The sequence below is a fragment of the Pestalotiopsis fici genome (genome assembly GCF_000516985.1).
Source record: "Pestalotiopsis fici W106-1 unplaced genomic scaffold PFICI_Scf_3, whole genome shotgun sequence".
Lineage (NCBI taxonomy): Eukaryota > Fungi > Ascomycota > Sordariomycetes > Amphisphaeriales > Sporocadaceae > Pestalotiopsis > Pestalotiopsis fici.
In genome coordinates, this window is record NW_006917093.1 from 4,216,104 (window position 1) to 4,233,994 (window position 17,891).

General features: G+C 49.4%; 8 protein-coding genes across 8 annotated transcripts in view; 6 read left to right on the forward strand and 2 right to left on the reverse strand.

Annotated features, from left to right (window-relative positions):
* Positions 1–202: 202 nt before the first annotated feature.
* Positions 203–1,912, forward strand: PFICI_05414 (uncharacterized protein; the record flags this gene model as incomplete). Its single annotated transcript, XM_007833995.1, has 4 exons — positions 203–347; positions 403–547; positions 614–837; positions 888–1,912. 4 exons carry the CDS (start codon positions 203–205, stop codon positions 1,910–1,912), a joined length of 1,539 nt encoding a protein of 512 aa, XP_007832186.1.
* A 606-nt stretch (positions 1,913–2,518) lies between these two features.
* Positions 2,519–5,236, forward strand: PFICI_05415 (uncharacterized protein; the record flags this gene model as incomplete). The annotated part of the gene is made up of 6 exons (XM_007833996.1): positions 2,519–2,582; positions 2,662–2,776; positions 2,873–3,930; positions 4,029–4,138; positions 4,200–4,666; positions 4,741–5,236. The coding sequence occupies 6 exons, from the start codon at positions 2,519–2,521 to the stop codon at positions 5,234–5,236; spliced, it is 2,310 nt and encodes a 769-aa protein (XP_007832187.1).
* A 1,988-nt stretch (positions 5,237–7,224) lies between these two features.
* Positions 7,225–7,751, forward strand: PFICI_05416 (uncharacterized protein; the record flags this gene model as incomplete). Its single annotated transcript, XM_007833997.1, has 2 exons — positions 7,225–7,349; positions 7,445–7,751. 2 exons carry the CDS (start codon positions 7,225–7,227, stop codon positions 7,749–7,751), a joined length of 432 nt encoding a protein of 143 aa, XP_007832188.1.
* Positions 7,752–8,612: 861 nt separating this feature from the next.
* PFICI_05417 (uncharacterized protein) lies at positions 8,613–9,125 on the forward strand (the record flags this gene model as incomplete). The annotated part of the gene is made up of 1 exon (XM_007833998.1): positions 8,613–9,125. One exon carries the CDS (start codon positions 8,613–8,615, stop codon positions 9,123–9,125), a length of 513 nt encoding a protein of 170 aa, XP_007832189.1.
* A 1,335-nt stretch (positions 9,126–10,460) lies between these two features.
* Positions 10,461–11,645, forward strand: PFICI_05418 (uncharacterized protein; the record flags this gene model as incomplete). Its single annotated transcript, XM_007833999.1, has 1 exon — positions 10,461–11,645. The coding sequence occupies one exon, from the start codon at positions 10,461–10,463 to the stop codon at positions 11,643–11,645; it is 1,185 nt and encodes a 394-aa protein (XP_007832190.1).
* Positions 11,646–11,818: 173 nt separating this feature from the next.
* On the reverse strand, positions 11,819–12,340 carry PFICI_05419 (uncharacterized protein; the record flags this gene model as incomplete). The annotated part of the gene is made up of 1 exon (XM_007834000.1): positions 11,819–12,340. One exon carries the CDS (start codon positions 12,338–12,340, stop codon positions 11,819–11,821), a length of 522 nt encoding a protein of 173 aa, XP_007832191.1.
* Positions 12,341–15,280: 2,940 nt separating this feature from the next.
* On the forward strand, positions 15,281–17,073 carry PFICI_05420 (uncharacterized protein; the record flags this gene model as incomplete). Its single annotated transcript, XM_007834001.1, has 2 exons — positions 15,281–15,897; positions 16,002–17,073. The coding sequence occupies 2 exons, from the start codon at positions 15,281–15,283 to the stop codon at positions 17,071–17,073; spliced, it is 1,689 nt and encodes a 562-aa protein (XP_007832192.1).
* A 193-nt stretch (positions 17,074–17,266) lies between these two features.
* PFICI_05421 (uncharacterized protein) overlaps positions 17,267–17,891 on the reverse strand; it is a gene marked incomplete at both ends in the record, with an annotated part of 2,297 nt that continues 1,672 nt past the window's right edge. Inside the window, 3 exons of the mRNA XM_007834002.1 lie at positions 17,267–17,445; positions 17,498–17,699; positions 17,756–17,842. Coding sequence (XP_007832193.1) covers positions 17,267–17,445; positions 17,498–17,699; positions 17,756–17,842 — 468 coding nt within the window. The remainder of the gene's footprint in view (positions 17,446–17,497; positions 17,700–17,755; positions 17,843–17,891) is intronic.

The following is a 17,891-nucleotide window of genomic DNA, read 5'->3' on the forward strand; positions in this document are numbered from 1 at the left end:
GGGGCTGTGGATCTGTAAGCAGTGTGCTTGGGACGAGGCCATCGAGATGGTCTTGGAGTAATGAACAATGCATGAGTTGTTTTTATATATACTTGCATTCCTGCATGTCATGCCTAAATACGCCTCACTTTCTTTGTGTCAACGCATTTACTTGATGTCACTTCTTCTGTCAGCCTAAGCCTCAAGTTGTTGGTCATTCAACATGAAAGACTCGGAGATCGTCGGAACCGCTTTGGCGGAGGTATTGCCACAAACCGGGCGGTACTGGTTCCAAGAATCCCATCTGCTACGATTGAATCTTCTTCTCCTCATACCTCTATTGTCTTCCTCTGTTTCTGGATACGATGGTATGAACAAGCTCCAAACGTTGATAATTGTGCCGCACCGTTGACAACGCTCCAGGATCGCTCATGAATGGCCTACAGTCACTTGACCAATGGAAAGATTATTTCGGCCAGCCTGCGGGCGTCTTGCTCGGTCTTGTGAACGCAGCTCAGTCCATTGGTTCTGTCCTGGCTATCCCTTTCGTCGGTGATTTGTCAGATAGGTATGTGAGACTGTCTCGATACTCTTGTAAATCATTGCAGTAGTCTAACACACAGTCTGTCAATAGATTCGGACGAAAGCCCATCCTGCTTACCGGAATCCTCACGATAATCATCGCGACTATAATCCAGGCAACATCAATCAATTTACCAATGTTTATCGTGTCCCGACTTGTGGTCGGGTTTGGTGGCATGTTTGTCACACAACCGAGTCCCATGCTTATTGCAGAGCTGGCATATCCCACACACCGAGGCAAATACACATGTGCATTTTGGACTATGTACTATTTGGGTCAGTAGTCTCGAATGACGAGAAAATCTGAGTGGCTGACAATGTATCAGGCGCTATTCTTGCCTCGTGGTCGACGTATGGAACGCAAGTATATGAAGGTGAATGGGCATGGCGAATTCCATCCATCATTCAAGCCGCTCTACCACTTGTGCAATTGTGCTTCATTTGGTGGGTTCCTGAATCACCCAGATGGCTTGTTGCGCAAGGCCGCGCAGACGAGGCCGCAAATCTATTGTCACGTTATCATTCTGGCGAGATACATTCCGGCGAAGAACAGACACCTCTCGTCATGAGAGAAATATCCGAGATCGTTCAGACAATAAACATGGAAAAGGAGGCAGAGACAACAGGATGGAGCGCTCTGGTTTCCACATCCGGCAACGTAAAGAGGACTATCATTGTCATATGCGTTGGCACATTTGCCCAGTGGAACGGCATAGGCGTCGTGAGCTACTACTTGACATTAGTCCTCAACACGGTCGGCATTACCTCGACTTACGATCAAACCTTGATCAACGGACTTCTTCAAATCTTCAACTTTGGCGCAGCACTGTCTGCAGCATTTCTTGTCGATCGTTTGGGCCGCCGCACTTTGTTTCTCTGGAGCAGCGTCGGCATGTTGGTTTCGTACATTGTGTGGACGGCGTGCTCTGCAGTAAATGCTGAGACAGGATCCAAGTCGGCCGGTATAGTGGTGGTCGTTTGTCTGTTTGTCTACTACTTTCACTACGACATTGCCTTCACCCCGCTGTTGTTTGGTTACACGACTGAGATTCTCCCCTACTCGATTCGATCCAAGGGCATTGCGGTCGAACTGTTCTCGATTTACTCGTCCCTGGTCATTGCGGCGTTCTGCAACCCGATTGGCATTGAAAACATTGGCTGGAAGTATTACATTGTTTTCTGCTGTCTGCTCGCTGCATTCCTGCCGGTGGTGTACTTCTTCTTCCCAGAGACTAAAGGCCGATCTTTGGAGGAAATTGCCGTCATTTTTGATGGCGAGCAAGCGTTGGACATTGAGCAGGTCAAGGGTGTCGACACCAAAGGCACCGTGGCCCAAGTCGAGGTAGTATAGCCAGATGAAAATTATATAGCCTTGAAACTGATTGCTCATACGGTGCGGTTCAAATTTTATTACCATAACTTTCGTCGTCATCTGCTTTCCGGTAATAGTGACAATGATGTGTTTTGATGGCTCGTTGCAGTGTACGAGGGCAGAAGGAACAGACCAAATGATGCAGCTACGTTAGTGAATCATTCCAGTGGGTTGACCTAAAAAACGAACCCCGCTAATAAAGACGGCCGGGCCTTCTGTAGCGCGTGGAGAAAAGATGCGGGGAGTCAGGAATACAAGGACAGTCTTCTTACAGATAAAGGTCTCATATTAACACGCTCATCCAACACACCAAAGGCTGAATGAATATGAACATGGAGGATAAATGATTGAATATCATCCATAAGCCAATTTTCTCACCAATTCTTGCGTACAGATCGATACCAATAAGGAAATATCTCTCATCTACCCCCAAGTTTGGGCTTGTCCCGCTATCTTCCCACCTTTTGCGAAACTCGCACCAATTGGCCTGAGAACGAACAGAGAGAGGGATCTGGTATACGCCGCTATTGCTTTCATATCACCGACTCGGTTACTCCCGTCGAATGTATTTGCCTATCAGGCCATATGGCAGCCCCTGTGGGTAATACTTCTGACCTTGCGCTCGGTGTTGCGGAGCAGAGCTGCAAAGGTAAGTCCCAGGTTGACATTTCCGTAGAGCAAGCGCCATCTTTGCACAATTTGTTGATAACTTTATGTTTTCGGGCCAGAGTGTCGCAGGCGAAAAGCACGATGCGACAGAGTGCTCCCGATATGCTCCCTTTGCGTCAAGTACAGTCGGCATTGCCTATATGAAAAACATGCGAGAACGCCCCTGACTAGAAGGTAAGAGCATAGCCGGCGACGAGGAATGTATCTTATCACAAGATCCAAGATTTACGCTACATGTGTTACTTGACTTGGTAGTTGACAATGATACAGGCATCTCACAGAGGTCGAAGCTCGGCTTGAAAAGGCCGAGGCACTCATTAGAAGGCTACGACAACAGAGCAATACAACTGCAAATCCCGCATCAGCCGCTGCTGCGCATGATCCTGCTTACCCAGATGTTCTTGAGGCAGATTTGAGCTCGCTCGAGAACCAGCAAAGTATTGGCGATGTCCCTCACAGAGCTGCCCCCCTAGGACCGCAATCACCAGTACAAGATGGTCTTCGAGCAGAGCGGCGGAGAGCTAGTCTCAACCAAGATTATTCCGGATCTAGAGGTTCGCCTGCAGGAACTCAGCATAGCATACGAGTATCCGCGTCAAGGCGGCAAGACTTCGTCGAGACACCACCTCGGGAAGATTTCGAGTGGGATGAGCTGGATGCCACAAGCCCCACGTCCCTAGGATCTGAAAATGCTCTCAATACAAGCGGAGAAGGCCCGATCAAAGATGGCATGGCTTCACTGGCTGTTGATGAGAAAGACGGTGGATACCTGGGGGTTGCTTCAGGTGCTGCTCTTCTCCGCATCCTAGAACCAAACAGCAGGACAAGAACATTCTCCAACAGCTCTCACCCACGTCCGCATATACCACTATTGGCCCAGCCAGATCCGAATCGACACATCACAGACACAATGATTGACGCGTACTTTGCCACATATCATGTGAGTTACCCAATTGTTCACGAGCCCACATTTCGCGCACAATACTCTGAGGTGATTCCGCAACCTCATGGGCGTAGCTGGCACATTCTGGCATATATCGTCGCTGCTTTAGGTGTCTACAGCTCGACACAACAATATAGTGATCTGGAGTTTCAGCTCTTCTCCCATGCAAGGTCTATGTTATCTTTTAATTTCCTCGAGATGGGGAATAGCTCGTTAGTCGCTGCGATTACTCTATTTTCAAACTACCAGCAAAAGAGGGACAAGCCCAACTCTGGGTACAATTACCTTGGTTTGGCTGTGAGAATGGCCACAGGACTCGGATTCCACAAGGAGTTTCCTGGGTGGAACATCTCGCCGTTAAAGATGGAAATGCGGCGCCGAATTTGTACGTATGCGATATTTTTATCCCGAGCACATTCTGAAGGGGTTTCCCCCCACGTCCTACCCGAAGTAGCCAAAGACTGACACGCTTTCCTTGGTCAGGGTGGGCTCTCTGCGTCTTCGATGTCGGGGCCACCATCACATTTAGTCGACCGATACTGTGGCCATTAGACGGAGTTGAGGTCTCATTTCCATTAAATGTAACAGATAGGGTGAGTTACGACATATTGCCACAGGACCATTAGACTAAACTCTAATTTCGATAATCATCAGGAGCTCACGGCCAACTCCAAAACCTATCCCGCCGAGAATACCGGAGTCACGCCTTACACTGCGGTCAGCGTGCAGGCACGGTTTCATGTCTCTACAAATGAAATCTATTCCCGAGTCATCTCGAAGCCTCTTCCAACAGCAGAGGAACTTCTTTGGCTTGACAAAGAATTCTTGGAGCCATGGCAATCAAGTCTCCCTCCGTACTTTGACGAAACAAGCACAGTACCACCAAAGTATGCGTTTGCTCATGCAGTCATGAAATGGCGGAGGCGAAACTTTCGCATCATCATGTACCGGCCTTTCGTCATTCGAAGAGCTCTCAATGTGCGAGGTGTGCTGAGTGAAGAGTCTGAGGCCGATTCGATTGCGTTTCATCGTTGCCTAGAGGAGGCCGAGTCCACGATTAGCATGATTAGTGAATATTGTTCTCACAACAGCCATAACAACCTGACCGCTTGGTATGCATTGTAAGTACTCTTTTTTCTGTCTGTCTTCATTCGCTTTCGTCACTTCTTCGGCTGACTGCTCTCTCTTTTTGTAGATACTTCTTGTTCCAAGCCGCCTTGATACCGTGCATCTGCCTGCGGAATGGTCCCTTCGAGTCAGATGCACCAAATTGGGCCATGCAATTGCGAACGACTTTGTGCACGATCAAGGCCCTCAGCCCATCGAATAGCAGTGCCCCCAGGTGCTACCAGGTAATCATGGACCTTTGTGGGAAGTACTTAGGTGGCGTGGAATTGCAGCACGTATCAGAAACATCTGAATCTGCTCAGCTCGATGTGAGCGAACACCAGCGAACGAGAGAAGTAGTACCCGACATCAGCCAAGCCGATGCCCCGGTATCATCCGACAAGGACATGACACGAACAGCACTCGAACCGATTTCTGAGAGTCCTCAGACACAGCTAGGCAGCGTTTTCCCCATGATGTGGCCTAATGTCAACGCCTTTGAGGTTGCGGACGAAGTCATGGGAGACGATGCCTGGCTTGAATTCCTGGGCGTCGATGTGAGAGGTGGTGACAATCAGGTATAGATACATAGAGACTTCGCCATGTAGTGTAGTCCATTGAACAGAAATTGTCCTTGATTGCTGCAATGGATCAATCGTACGAAGGCCCCAAGTCTGGTCGGACCGTGAATTTGCTTCCACCAGCATGACTTTCGAAGTCTATCCAAGCTCAGCCATTGCGCACGAGCCACAAACAGACTACATACTGCATCTCGGATCCGATGATTTTTCGGAATATCGGAGCTCATGTCATCTGTGCCATCAAGTACCGATCGCACCGGGCGTCGCTGTCTTCTCATCCACCGGACCCGGGCAGGCTGAGTCGTGGCTGATGGGTTTCTTCGTATTCTCTTAAGACATGCAACGTGCACCCTCGCTAAGTGGACTCAGGGGATCATCACAATTTTGTGTCTCTAGAGGGGTGATCCGCCCTATCTTGCCATGCACCGTTCGACCGTTGGGCTGTGGGTGCAGTCACCCACAATGCAATTCCAACGATGGACAAGATCGGCGCTGCCGAAGAATTTCCAGAAACGTTCAAAGAAGTTCAGGTGACCCGGTTGACAAGTCACCACAGCAAGCCTTCTACGCGCGCTACACCCAACGGGCCGCCCGGCATCCCCGCGGCTAGTGTAAGGGGCCGCTCCGGCATTTCAGGAACCAGGAACCAATATCACATCCAGGGTCCACACTCGCGATGGTGCTCCCAATCGGGCTAATTCAGCTCAACGTAGCTGAGGATCAAGGACTTTTGCGTTGGTCATCAGCCAGCAAATGGCCGCAGCCCTAGCTGTACACTACAGCCTCGTCTGAAGATCTCTGTCTCTTATGCGCAACTTTAATTGTGAAGCTTATTTTGCGGTGTGAAGTGGTATGTTTTCTTTATCCTCTACACTATTTTTGGTATTTTTGTATGTAAAACATGAGCAGCGTATTCTATAGACTTCACGACACTAAGAAGAGTGTTTTGTACGTAATATGGTCAGAGGCAATCAGACAATCACCAAGGAGCATCAGGGAATCGCATCGCGAACCCGCAAATGGACGAATTAGTGCCAAGCTGTATGCACAGGGGCATTTCCCTCGTCAATTATTGGCCCATGCAATGATGCCGTACTTATTAGGTATTCTACTGTACTTTACAATGGGGCGATGGATTGCATGGAAGAATGCTAATTCCCCGAAGCTGCCAAGAAACCCCCAAAAGTCATTTGCCGACAAGCTATTACCGTTACAGGCTTTATTACAAGTGCTTTTGTCCATATTTGGCGCCAACGGGCTGTCAGTATCCCCGCAATTCTCCACCAACGTAGGGCGCCAGTCTCAAGATTGAAACCGGTTGCCCCGGTTGTCGCTTGTACAGAGTATGATCGGAAAAGCTTGGCCATTGTCAGACAGTCTTGGCCAGTCCTGATCGCATTAGAGTCCTACTACCATCTCTGCCCGATCCATTATTGGGTCATGTCGTTCTATTGCAAGTACAAGCTTCAAAGAAGAAGGTAATAGTTGCCGGGTATAACCATGTTCGCTCTCGTATACTCGGGTCAACGTCTCGAGGGCACTTTGGCAGCGTGACTTGACAACTCGACTAGTAGCTAACCCTATTCAACTGCACTCTTGTCACATCCTTATTTCGTGGAGATCATTGTTGCATGAATTGGAAAGCCCAAATCCACCCTCACTGCCCTGTATCATGGAGCTGTGCGCGGGATTCCGAACACTACTCCTTTCTCCATATAGTCCACCGAATACGAGGCGAGCATTGCCGGGTCCACCGATTAACATTGTCGGTGGATTGCTGTACAGACCACAATGTCTGTCAGTGAGAGAACATACATCTTGATGGTTTCAAGATACTGAAGCAACTTGTATAAAGAACCCAGAAATTCTTCTCTCAAGTCAACATTTTTCCTTCATCAACACATTCATTCTCTCAATCATCCAACTACACTCTCTACAACAACAAACACTCTTTGACTTTCCTAGTCTCTCCAACCAAACCAATCTTCAAGATGCAGTTCTTCGCTACCGCCCTTCTTGCCGCCAGCGCCGTCTCGGCCGCCGCCATCAAGCGTGACGTTGTCTTCAGCGTCTCTGACTTCTCGGCTGCTTGCATTGCCCACAGCACCCAGTGCTCGTAAGTTTTTCCGCTCACCCCAAGAAATCCGAGGCCCTGTCTCGGGGCCGGAAACCCGGAAACAGCCAGAACTAACATATCCGGCGCGCCCCTAGTTACTCCTTCGGTGTCATCCAGCCCGGCACCATGGAGACCACCCCGGTCACCTGCTCGGCCATGGTCACTGCCAACAACGACGGCACCCTGCCCGACGTGACCGACGGCACCTGCGAGAACTCTTCCCGCACCTGGACCGTCACCCGCGGCGACGCTGGCCTCCTCTTCACCGTCAGCCAGCAGGTCACCCCCAGCTCTGCCCAGTCTGGCTCCTACACCATCCCCAGCAGCGACCTCACCAAGTCCGACGCCCCCAACGCCGCCGTCGAGAGCTACACTGGCCCCACCGCTTTCGACCTCCAGTAAGCGTCTCGTCACAGCGGCCCGCAATGGTGTTTGCTTGGATGTCCCGGACCGAAAATGGCAAGGTTTTAGAGATCTGAAATAATGGTCTCTTGGTCGGCTTGGCATGGCATATTTGAACTTAGCGAGCATATAGAAAATACCTGTAATCATAATATTCTATCATCAAATTCAATCTCTTTCGAGACATTCCAATTTCGAGTGCTCTCTGTGCAAATGAATATTCCACCTTTTGTACAATTTCTCGCCAAATCTAAGAACACTCGAATTAAGAACACTCAAATGAGCCTTTCAAAACGCAAGAACTACTTATCCCAGTATCAACATGTCAACGGCAGGGATACAAAATTCTTTCGAAAAGTCACTTTTGTGGTTTATCTTGCCGAGCAGTGTAAGGTTGATAACATGGCATCGGCTTTTGATTCGACTGTTGAATGTATGATTCTCTTTTTCAACTTCCAAGTGAATGCATGCTGGATGAGTAGTCATGGATGAACAATACCTTTGGCCCCTGGATGGCGATAAGTGATGAAATCCGTAGCATGCTCGATTGGTTGTCGCCAAGATAAGCGAGGCAACGAGATGCGCCTGATATAGCCGGATAGATCTTCGAGCTTCTGATTTCGATATGCAGAGGTGCATCCGGCAATTGAAAACCCCTTGGCAGCTCCCGTGTATATTGCCCGGGTCAATCAATCCTATCGTATCTTGGGCTTTAGGCTAAAAGTCAAGAGATGTGCAGAATTGGTATACTATAAGTTGCAGACTTTGAAGGTCCAATAACGGTTTTTGATGACTATTTTCAAGGCCTTTCACGCTCCAGATCTCGTGATATTTCGAGTCCTCTGTCAAATAGTCGCCAAAATGTTTAGTATTGCGCTGCAACTCATCTTCGCTGTTCTCACTGCTGCTCATCGCGATGTGAGCCAAACTCTCAATGACCTTCACGATATAACCGCGGGCGCAAATAATCTGACAACCATTACCAACGCCTGGGATGGTCAGATCGCTGGCGCAAATGACATTAGTACATCGACCAATGTCCTCGCCGACCTAGTAGACACGGCCAACCACCACGCGGCCGAGGGAGATGTGGCGACGAGCGAGGACTCGGTCGCCATTCGCGATTACATCACCGAGACGAGCCAGCCTAGCGTTGCGGCCTCCATTGATGCCGTGGTGGCGCGCAAGGCAGACTTGGATACGGCTGGCGCGTCGCCCGACATTCTCGACGCCATGCAGTCTCTCAAGAGCAAGGTGGATGCGTACGCGACCACGCTTTGGGTCATCACATCCGAGGATCAGAGGGACTCGGTTCGTTCAGCCATTGGTCAGTTGGACACGGATTTTGCCAAGGTCATTGGTGCATTCTCTTAAAGGGAAAGGTCCTTATTTGATGGCCTTGAAATGATCGCCGAATACAAATGATGGTTGGGAGTCGGACTTGTCCTAGTCCATAGACGCGTACAATTGTCTGTTTCTGCAACTATAAAAGTCCACGCAGAGTGTGGGTTTGCAGCGCAATACAAGAGACATCAGAAACTTGCCAGGCTTTTGAGTAGGCATATCCTTCGTGATGTTTAAACTTCTATAGCTACCTGCAGCCATTTGACTATGGAGCGCTAGATCAAGATGACAGGAACGGAAGAGGTAAATGAAATCGATAAGTGGATAAGTGTGGTTGACGGAGAAAACATACAATGAGCCACTCAAGTGCTGGGCATGCACCTGGAGGACGACAAACATGAATCGAGATTCGAGGTATGTGGGTACACACTTCAGAGCCCCACATGCATCCACCGGCCTGAAAGCTGGCCCCACTTTGTCTGGTGCAACCTGCTTTGAGCAAGGTCACGTGGTTTCAAGACACCCAGCACGCGCAACTTTGCCGTTCCCCACTTTGTCCCAGCCCAGCCACCTCCAATCCCTTCCTTTATCACCCGCGACAACATCCCTCAACATCACACCTCAACAACACGTCTCAGGACAGCTTCTCATCGTGTGCATCAACGACGACTCGACCTGACATCGTGTTCATGCGACCTCCCTCAAAGGTACTTACCTGCTTGCGCTGCGACTTCTCTTCTGCTAGCTCGGGTGGATTTGGTTACCGACGCCCTTGATCATTCTACTGGCTTCTCTAGAGACCCAGGATCTTGGGAAGGGGCTCTCTTCACTTGTAGAAAGAGCTTCCTGTTAGTCGGCCCACTCCATCTCGTGGCTAGTGTTGTAGCGGCTCGCGCGCTCGCTTGTCTGCTTCCTGTTATCAACTCGCCGTCTATCCAACCCTTACTGGAGACTCGACGTAAGCGTTAAGGCTGCTCTTCTGCTTGCGTCGGGTGGTTTTGGTTACCGACGCCCTTGATCATTCTACTGGCTTCCCTAGAGACCCAGGATCTTGGGAAGGGGCTCTATTCTCTTGAAGAAAGAGCTTCCTGTCAGTCGCACCACTCCATCTCGTGGCTGGCGTCGTGGTGGCTCGCACGCTCTCATCTGCTCAACCCTTCTTGGTGCACCCGGCACAAGAGTCAAGGCTGCTCATCCGCCAGAAGCCTGGGCGGGAGGGATCCTGTCTCAACAGGGGCTGCAGCTTCTTCTCGTACGAAATTGTTGCCTTCTTTGCTTGCTAACTTTTTTCGCAGTAATAGGCTCATGGTCTCTTCATCGCAGGCCTCGACGGCCTCCGCCGATGCAAGCGATAATGATGCCAACATGCCACACGAGCCAGTGATTGATAGCAAGAGCGAAAATTTCCGAGGAAAGAGCACAAGCCAACACGACAAGCACAACAAACTTGAAGCGATAGTAAAATGGACCATGAACGGTACATTGCGGGTGCATCCAGGATTGACATTTGATCTCCAATATCATGCCACGTACAACTCGGCATTCTTTAAACTGCGAGCTCTAGTAGTCAAGAAGGAAAACTCAACTACCGATCAAGTCCCCATTTTTGTATTCCTCGCGCCTGAAGTTATCCAAACCTTGTCTCATGATTGCAAGCATGCAAACGAGCTCGGTCCAGATACCGTGTGCTTCCGCTTCCACATGAAGAGTGGCAACGCTCCTTCTCTTGTCGTGCCCAAAGATATGGACCTATCATCCGTCACCTGGAAGAACAAACAGTCTAGTGATGTATGGGAATCTTTACGGTCATTAGTACACGCATCGAGTTTTGATGTTTTTTGTCGCCTGCCTAGGCGAGCCATGTCCGAAGCCCGTGTAGGATCGCTTTGCGATGCGCTGTCCAGCTCACAAGTGGTCTCCACGCCTGGCTACGCTGACCTCGCGGGTCTCTATGGAGGCAAAGGTGGGAAATTGGTCCAGCTTGAGGCTGGGGCCATGGAATGCGTCTCAGACGACTCTCCGCCGGCATATGGTGATCTTGAGCCCGGACCACCAATGCCACCAGTCCTTCCGGAAAAGGCTTCTAACAAACGCCGACGGGGAAACTCTGATATTGAACCTCCGCGGACATGCCAGGAACCTGTGAACGACTTGGAAGCTACTGTGGCCTGGTTAGTGACTGAGTTGAAGGAACACAAGATCAGAGAAGCATTCATTGCAGCACAATTGAAAGAGTGTAAGGCGGAATTGCAGGAATACAAGGCGAGGGAAAGCTCCCTGAAGTTGGAACTGGAAGAAGTCAAAGCTGAAGTTGCCAAATCAAGCCGTGATCACGAGCGGCAGCACGATCGCCTTAGCTCAGTCGAGACTCAACTTACCAAACTCGATGATCTGCAAGAACGGCAAGGCGTTGTTGAGGCAAAACTTGATGAATTGGATGATGATCTGGAGGTTAGGGTAGATTGTAGGGTAGAAGAGACGCTAGATCAGACACTATCAAGTAGAATACAAGGTGTTTTGGAAGGGGTCACCCTTTCTGCGCGTTTCTAAATACCGTCCTCTCTTGCCAGGCGTATGGTCCCGGTTCTTGTGTGCCAATGAGTGGATGCATTATCCATATAGATACGATTTGCAGGCAGTCTCACTCACTCCCTTTAGAGTTGCAACATCCTCAATATCATGGCAAAATGCCGCGCCCCGTTCCCCGCATTGTAGTTGCAAGCTCACCGATCGCCACCGTCAGTCGGCTTGGCCCAGGCTTGGACAGCAGCCTGGAGAGCAACCGGGTCCGCGCCGCGAATCTTGTCGATGCGACCATCACCCGTCAAAAGAACCGACTGGCGACCCTGCACGCCATCGACAGCGGGGCCGTTGGGCACGCCCTTTTCAAAGAACATGAATGTCGGCATGCTGGTGACGCCGTAGCGCCCGGCCACCTTTTGGACGTGGTCGACATTGACTTTTGCAAACGCCAAATGGCCGGCTAGGGCGTGCTGGTCTGCGAGCTTGGAGAAGTGCGGCGCAATGGCGCGGCACGGCGGACACCAGTCGGCGTAGAAGTCCACGACCAGGTGTTGCGTCGAGGCCAGCAGGGTGTCCAGCTCGGCGGCCTCCTTGATCTTGTACACCTTTTCAGAGCTCTCGGGGATGGGCGAGCGGTCCGTGAAGAGCACCTTTGAGGATTGAGCAACCGCGCATCTGGAGTTTGGGGTTGGGGATGAACCAGTCTCATTCAGCCCGTCCATGGCTGAGTACGTACCTGCTTTATGATCACGAAAAGAATCGCGAGAATGATGTAATGAATAGTCTCCATTGGAAATGATGTGAGTGCATATACTCGTACACAATTGAGATGTGGTCGAATGAATTCCGATGGCTCAAGTAATGTAGCTGGATGAAGGGATGCAGCTGCTAAATAATGTAACGAGCGCGCTTGCGCCGCCTGACTTCAGCACTCATTCCCTTATCTTATCGTACCAACCGCCTCGGCATCAGCGACTTTCACCATGGGGAGTTTGATCAGAGGCAGATCATTCTCCTTTCTAGATCAACAATTTTTACGCCATTCGAAAAGTGACTCGAACTAATCAGAGAATTATATTGATCAAACGTAATTTTGCATGACCCCCATGGACAACCCACCAAAACGAAGCGCGCGCACTTTGGGAGAATAGTGCTGCAAAAGGTTATATACAACGGCTATCTGTGCCGGTTTCCCGGATATAATTTGACTGCACTTGAGTTTGGTCCCTTGACAAAAAGGAAGGGAGCGGTCAAAGAATTCAGGGCAACGTCTAACTCTTCTTCTAAGAGCATCGTATCCAATACCTGAACGATCACAACCAATGCACACATATACAGTATCGGCGGCAACAGCCAAGCCGAGCACTTGGGACCAACCAACGCCATCTATGTATACTTTTCAGTCGATGCGGCTAAGGGCTGCAACTCGTACAATCTGCTCCAGCTGACGCGCGAGCTGTGGACCATGGATCCAAGCTCGATCAAGTACGTAGGTGTTTTTGACTCCTACAAACGCTCCCTAATGTATCATCCCGATGGTGTCCAGAAACCAGTCGACTCGCATGGCCACATTACGTAGTTTTTGTCCTTAAATCCGGATGTGTTGTGCGTGCTTGGCCCAACCCTGGGGCTGTGGCACGTACAGCACAGAGCACAACTCCATGTATTGCTGCCAAGGGACTGGGATCGAGCAGAACTCGAAATTGACGGATTCCCTCTACAGACATGACGGCGCTGTGCTGGAGTGCGCATGTTCGTGTCTTTGATGTGGAAATGGACGGCCAAGGACGTGCCTGTGACGCAGAGCACCACATTCCATTCCCGGCTGGCGATACCACAATACTCTCCATCTCGGCCACGTCGGCTTCGTGGTTCATTGCCGAGGGCACGGCTTTGTTTTGTCACCTACGAAGTACTCCAGCAAGTTCGAGTTATTGCCAACCAGTTCAACATTAGTGATGGTCCCGACCACGGCAGCGGCCACACCTCAACAGCAGCCGCTACGACCACGCAGAGCAGCGGTGATTCTGCAGCCCTCTGAATGAAAAAAGGCTCCTGCTGCTCGTCGGGTATCTGCAAGCACTCCAACGATTGGTCCTCGCAGTGTATGAGCTAGTTAGGATCTGAGATCACGTGGACATTTACCGTTAACAGACATAAATGACATGAATCATGCCATTCCGACTGTGTTTTAGCATAGGCAGGCGAGTATTCTGTTGCAGAAGAGCATAGTCGTCTAGACACCTTATGGCTGTGTGCATCGCGAGGTAAAATAGCCAATATACCTTAACACATGTTTAATTCCATTACAGCGTGTCAATGTGATCAGGATGAATGCATTCCAGATGGGTTGCTCAAACTCACGGTCTTGGTCACTCGAGATGCACAAAACACGCATATTCCGAATCCTTATCACCTATAGTTGAGGGACTATTTGGTGAACGATTAATTGACGATAGAAACTCGAACACGTCTAGCAGCAGAGTGGCACAGCTTTCGGTGTGCTCAGCCATTGCCCGATCAAAGAGTCCGTAAAAGTTCATCTCTGCCAAGCCAAAGTGTTGCGAGGGTAGAAGCGAAGCTGAAAGTCCCTTCTGTAAGCACGGATTCAGGTTCGATCAGGCCCTGCAGTTGCACAGGTGCAGATTAGTTTTCCCCAACACTTTCAGCCAAGCCCTGCTTGGCGAGAGAATGCCTGAGTGCTATTGGGTAACCTAGGTCGCTATTGATCCTTTCGGGCTAACCGATTCTTGGATGGGCACAGCTAGGAGGCAGCAGCCACTATTGTGCAGCAATATCAAATGTGTCGACCATACCGAGCTTTTCTTCTCATGCGCACAAGTCTTGTTCTGTTTCAATCGATATACCTTGATTGAGGAGGATTAGGCCACGAGTGACAGCTCCGATCGTTGTCGGCTTTGTTCATATTAGAGTATTGAACCCCATATTATCTTTAAATAGAATGGCATCTACTTAGAGGGACCATTATAAGTCACAATAGATAGCCAGGCCGGGTGGAAAGAGGATGTATTGGTTAAGTAAAGCTTTATTATGGCTGGTCCACTATCACGTCGGCACTTGTTAGTATGCATATGGCACAATCCCACCAAATAAGCTCTCTACCTAGTATGTATATCGTATGTGCCTCATGTATTGCCTAACACTAACATGTTTAGCGCGGTAGATTCATGCATTTTTGAAGACTGGAAAAAAGTTCAGTACCGTTCTGCTAGCATTCTCTGATCATGCTTGGTACATAGCCACACAATCATGACCAGTGTATCCTCCACGGCGTTTTTGATTATAAATAAAGGTACCCATAACATTAATGCCCTGACTTGAGTGAGGATTACCCTGACATCACGACCGTCACAATTCACCACTCCCCTTACAGCTAGCTGTCTTCAAGTCGCATGGTTTCAACGCCAGCGCTGAATCGTCGCCGGCGCAGGAAGACATGTAAAGCTTTTTATGCAAAGACCCGCACTGTCTTGCATAAGAAGTCGGTGCAGATAAAGTGCAAACCTTTCTTTCTGAATCACACAAGTGGTTGAGAAGTACGCGTTTTGGCATCCAAAAAGTCCTGAATGCCAAGATAAGGAACGGCTCACACGCACTACCATTCATTTATCATACCTTAGAGGCCCACCCTATCTTCTACGATGCCATACACATACACAAAGCTAGCCACACCAACGACCATCCGCCTAATCCAGTTGATGCCCGAGAAAGTCAACAATGCCATCGCATGCATCGTTCACACCCACGAGACAGAAAAGTCACAAGAGACGCACCAGGAAATCCGCTACCGCGCCCTGTCATATCGCTGGGGTGACCCACAAGCAAACAGACATGTCTTTTTGAAAGACGCCGACGAGACCGAATGGCACCAGTACGCGGTCCACGAAAACTTGTGGGAGTTCATCAACTATGCGTGGCACCAGAATCTTTTCGAAGACCGCTTCTGGACAGATTACTTCTGCTTAGATCAAAACTCCAACGAGGAGATCGCTCAGCAAATCCCCAGGATGGGCGTCATATACGCCCAAGCCACAGAAACCGTAATCTGGCTCGGGCTTTCGGAAAGCGAAGAAACTCACATCCAACGTTTTATTGGAAAATGGGGCAGGCACTATAGTGTTTATTTCACCCCGCTCGATAATGATACTGACCGAAAAACTGTTGAGACTGTCAAAGCTCTATGGCGGAATGAGTATTGGGCACGTGTCTGGATAATCCAAGAAGTTGTTCTAGCCAAACAGCCAAACGAGCTACCGTCGTGATGCGATCATTTTCCATTGGTCTGGAAGATCTCTGCTGGGGGACATATGGTGCTTCATTCAATCCAACCCGGCCGTCCATACGCCAGCTCATCAAACTAAGGGAGAAACCCGAGCGACGATCATTGTGGATGTTGCTTATAGACCATGTTTCGAAGCTATACCAGTGTGCGAAGCCAAATGATCGACTGTATGAATTGTTAGGACTAGTGCAGACGCCCCCTGACTTTGTCCAGATCGACTACGAAAGGCCTTACGGCTACGTGATTCTCGATGCGGTATTGGAGGCTGGAGCAGATTGTCATGATGTATGGGCTTTGGGCGTACTGGATGCCATGGACAATGATCAGGCCTTTATGCCCACCAAGGATTCCAATGAACTCGAGGAGTATATTTACGACGAGAAGACATTGCCGCGACAGAAAGAGTTGGCGAATCTTGCTTTACAAGCCTATGACGCCATGAGTTTCATAACAGTCCTCTACACAGATCCTTCCCAACAAATGAGGTCCCTCAAGTTTGGCGACTTATCCGGTAACGAGGGTCTATACCTAGAGCAAGGGGCGATCTTGCTTGGCCTCAGTCTAGGACTTGGAGGCAGTCAAAACTGGGCAAGTCTATTGTTTGAAGATTGGACAACACGTCGCCAACCTAGACTACAGACGCAGTCATGGAAGTCCCCTTGGCGATGCAAGATACACTATAAGGAATTCCAGGTACGCTTCATTGATGAGCGTATGAAAAGCTACATTCGGAGGCATCAAGGCGCACCATCCCTCCCGGATTACATGCAGCAGTACAATCGAGAATATATTCGAGTTTATGGAGAATATCCTCCTACCACTGCATACATGAAACGGTATAAGCAAGAGTATGCACGGTACTTTGATGAAGAGTTGTCAACTAAAAAGTATATGGAAGAACATAGCCAGTGGTTTCACCAGAGACCGAGACTTTCTAAGGATGCTCAAGAGTCTACAGAAGTTTGGGAGGATTCGCCGGAGTTCGGGGACGATGCATTCGTCCGTGATATGGTTAATGGATGTGCTCAAGCTAATGAACACTGCGATGGATCAGAAATGGTCCTCGCAATACCTCGGCACTGGTTTCGCATGATCATTACCGATGGGGATCATGTGCGGTATGAGTTTTTCTGTAAAAAGGGCTGTGCATAATGGCAGAATGGTAAGGGACATGAAGAGAAAGAAAATCAGGTTTAAAAAGCTAACTACAGTAATTATATAGTGAGTTATGAGCGCGAAAATCCTATCTCAATTGAAACATTTCTTGGATATCTAGCAAAAGGCTAGGATTGCGTATTCCTACCACCAGTATTTGAGACTTGTAGCGTTCAGAGAATGAAGCCCTTCACCTAGCCACCTCTGCATCCTTTGCTGATATCTCGCCGTGCCGAGAAGCTTTTTCATCAAGATTATTTTCATTGATCGTATATCCAACAGGAGTTATGGATGAATGATCATCGCTTGCCCTTGCCGCACGCCTTTTATCCCGCCGGAGCAATATCTGGATTGCCGCGGTGACGAGTACTGCAGACCATGATTAGCAAATTGAATGGACCACGAGCCGGAAATTTCTTACTGAGCAAAACATTGAGGACAATCGACCAGGTATACCCCTTCCTGGCGGCAGGGAAATCCGTCGTCTTCCACACAAAATTCGGCGCCACGGCCTGTACAACATAGGCCAAGTCGTTGGCCATCGCAATGAGCAGTGATCGCATTTCGCTGTCGTTGGAACATATTTCGTTGATCCAACTAAGGATCAAAGGACCTGCTCCAAGCTATTTATGATATCAGCTCTACTCGTCTTTCGTGTGCTTATCACATATCGACTTACACCAATGTTGCTCAGCCAGTACACCACTGTGCGACCGTGGATGTTTGTGTAAAGTGGCATCTGGCGAAGGAGCGTAGAGAAGAGAATCTATATAAACGATAAAGCTGTCAGTGACTGAAGAAGAAGAAAAGGGGGG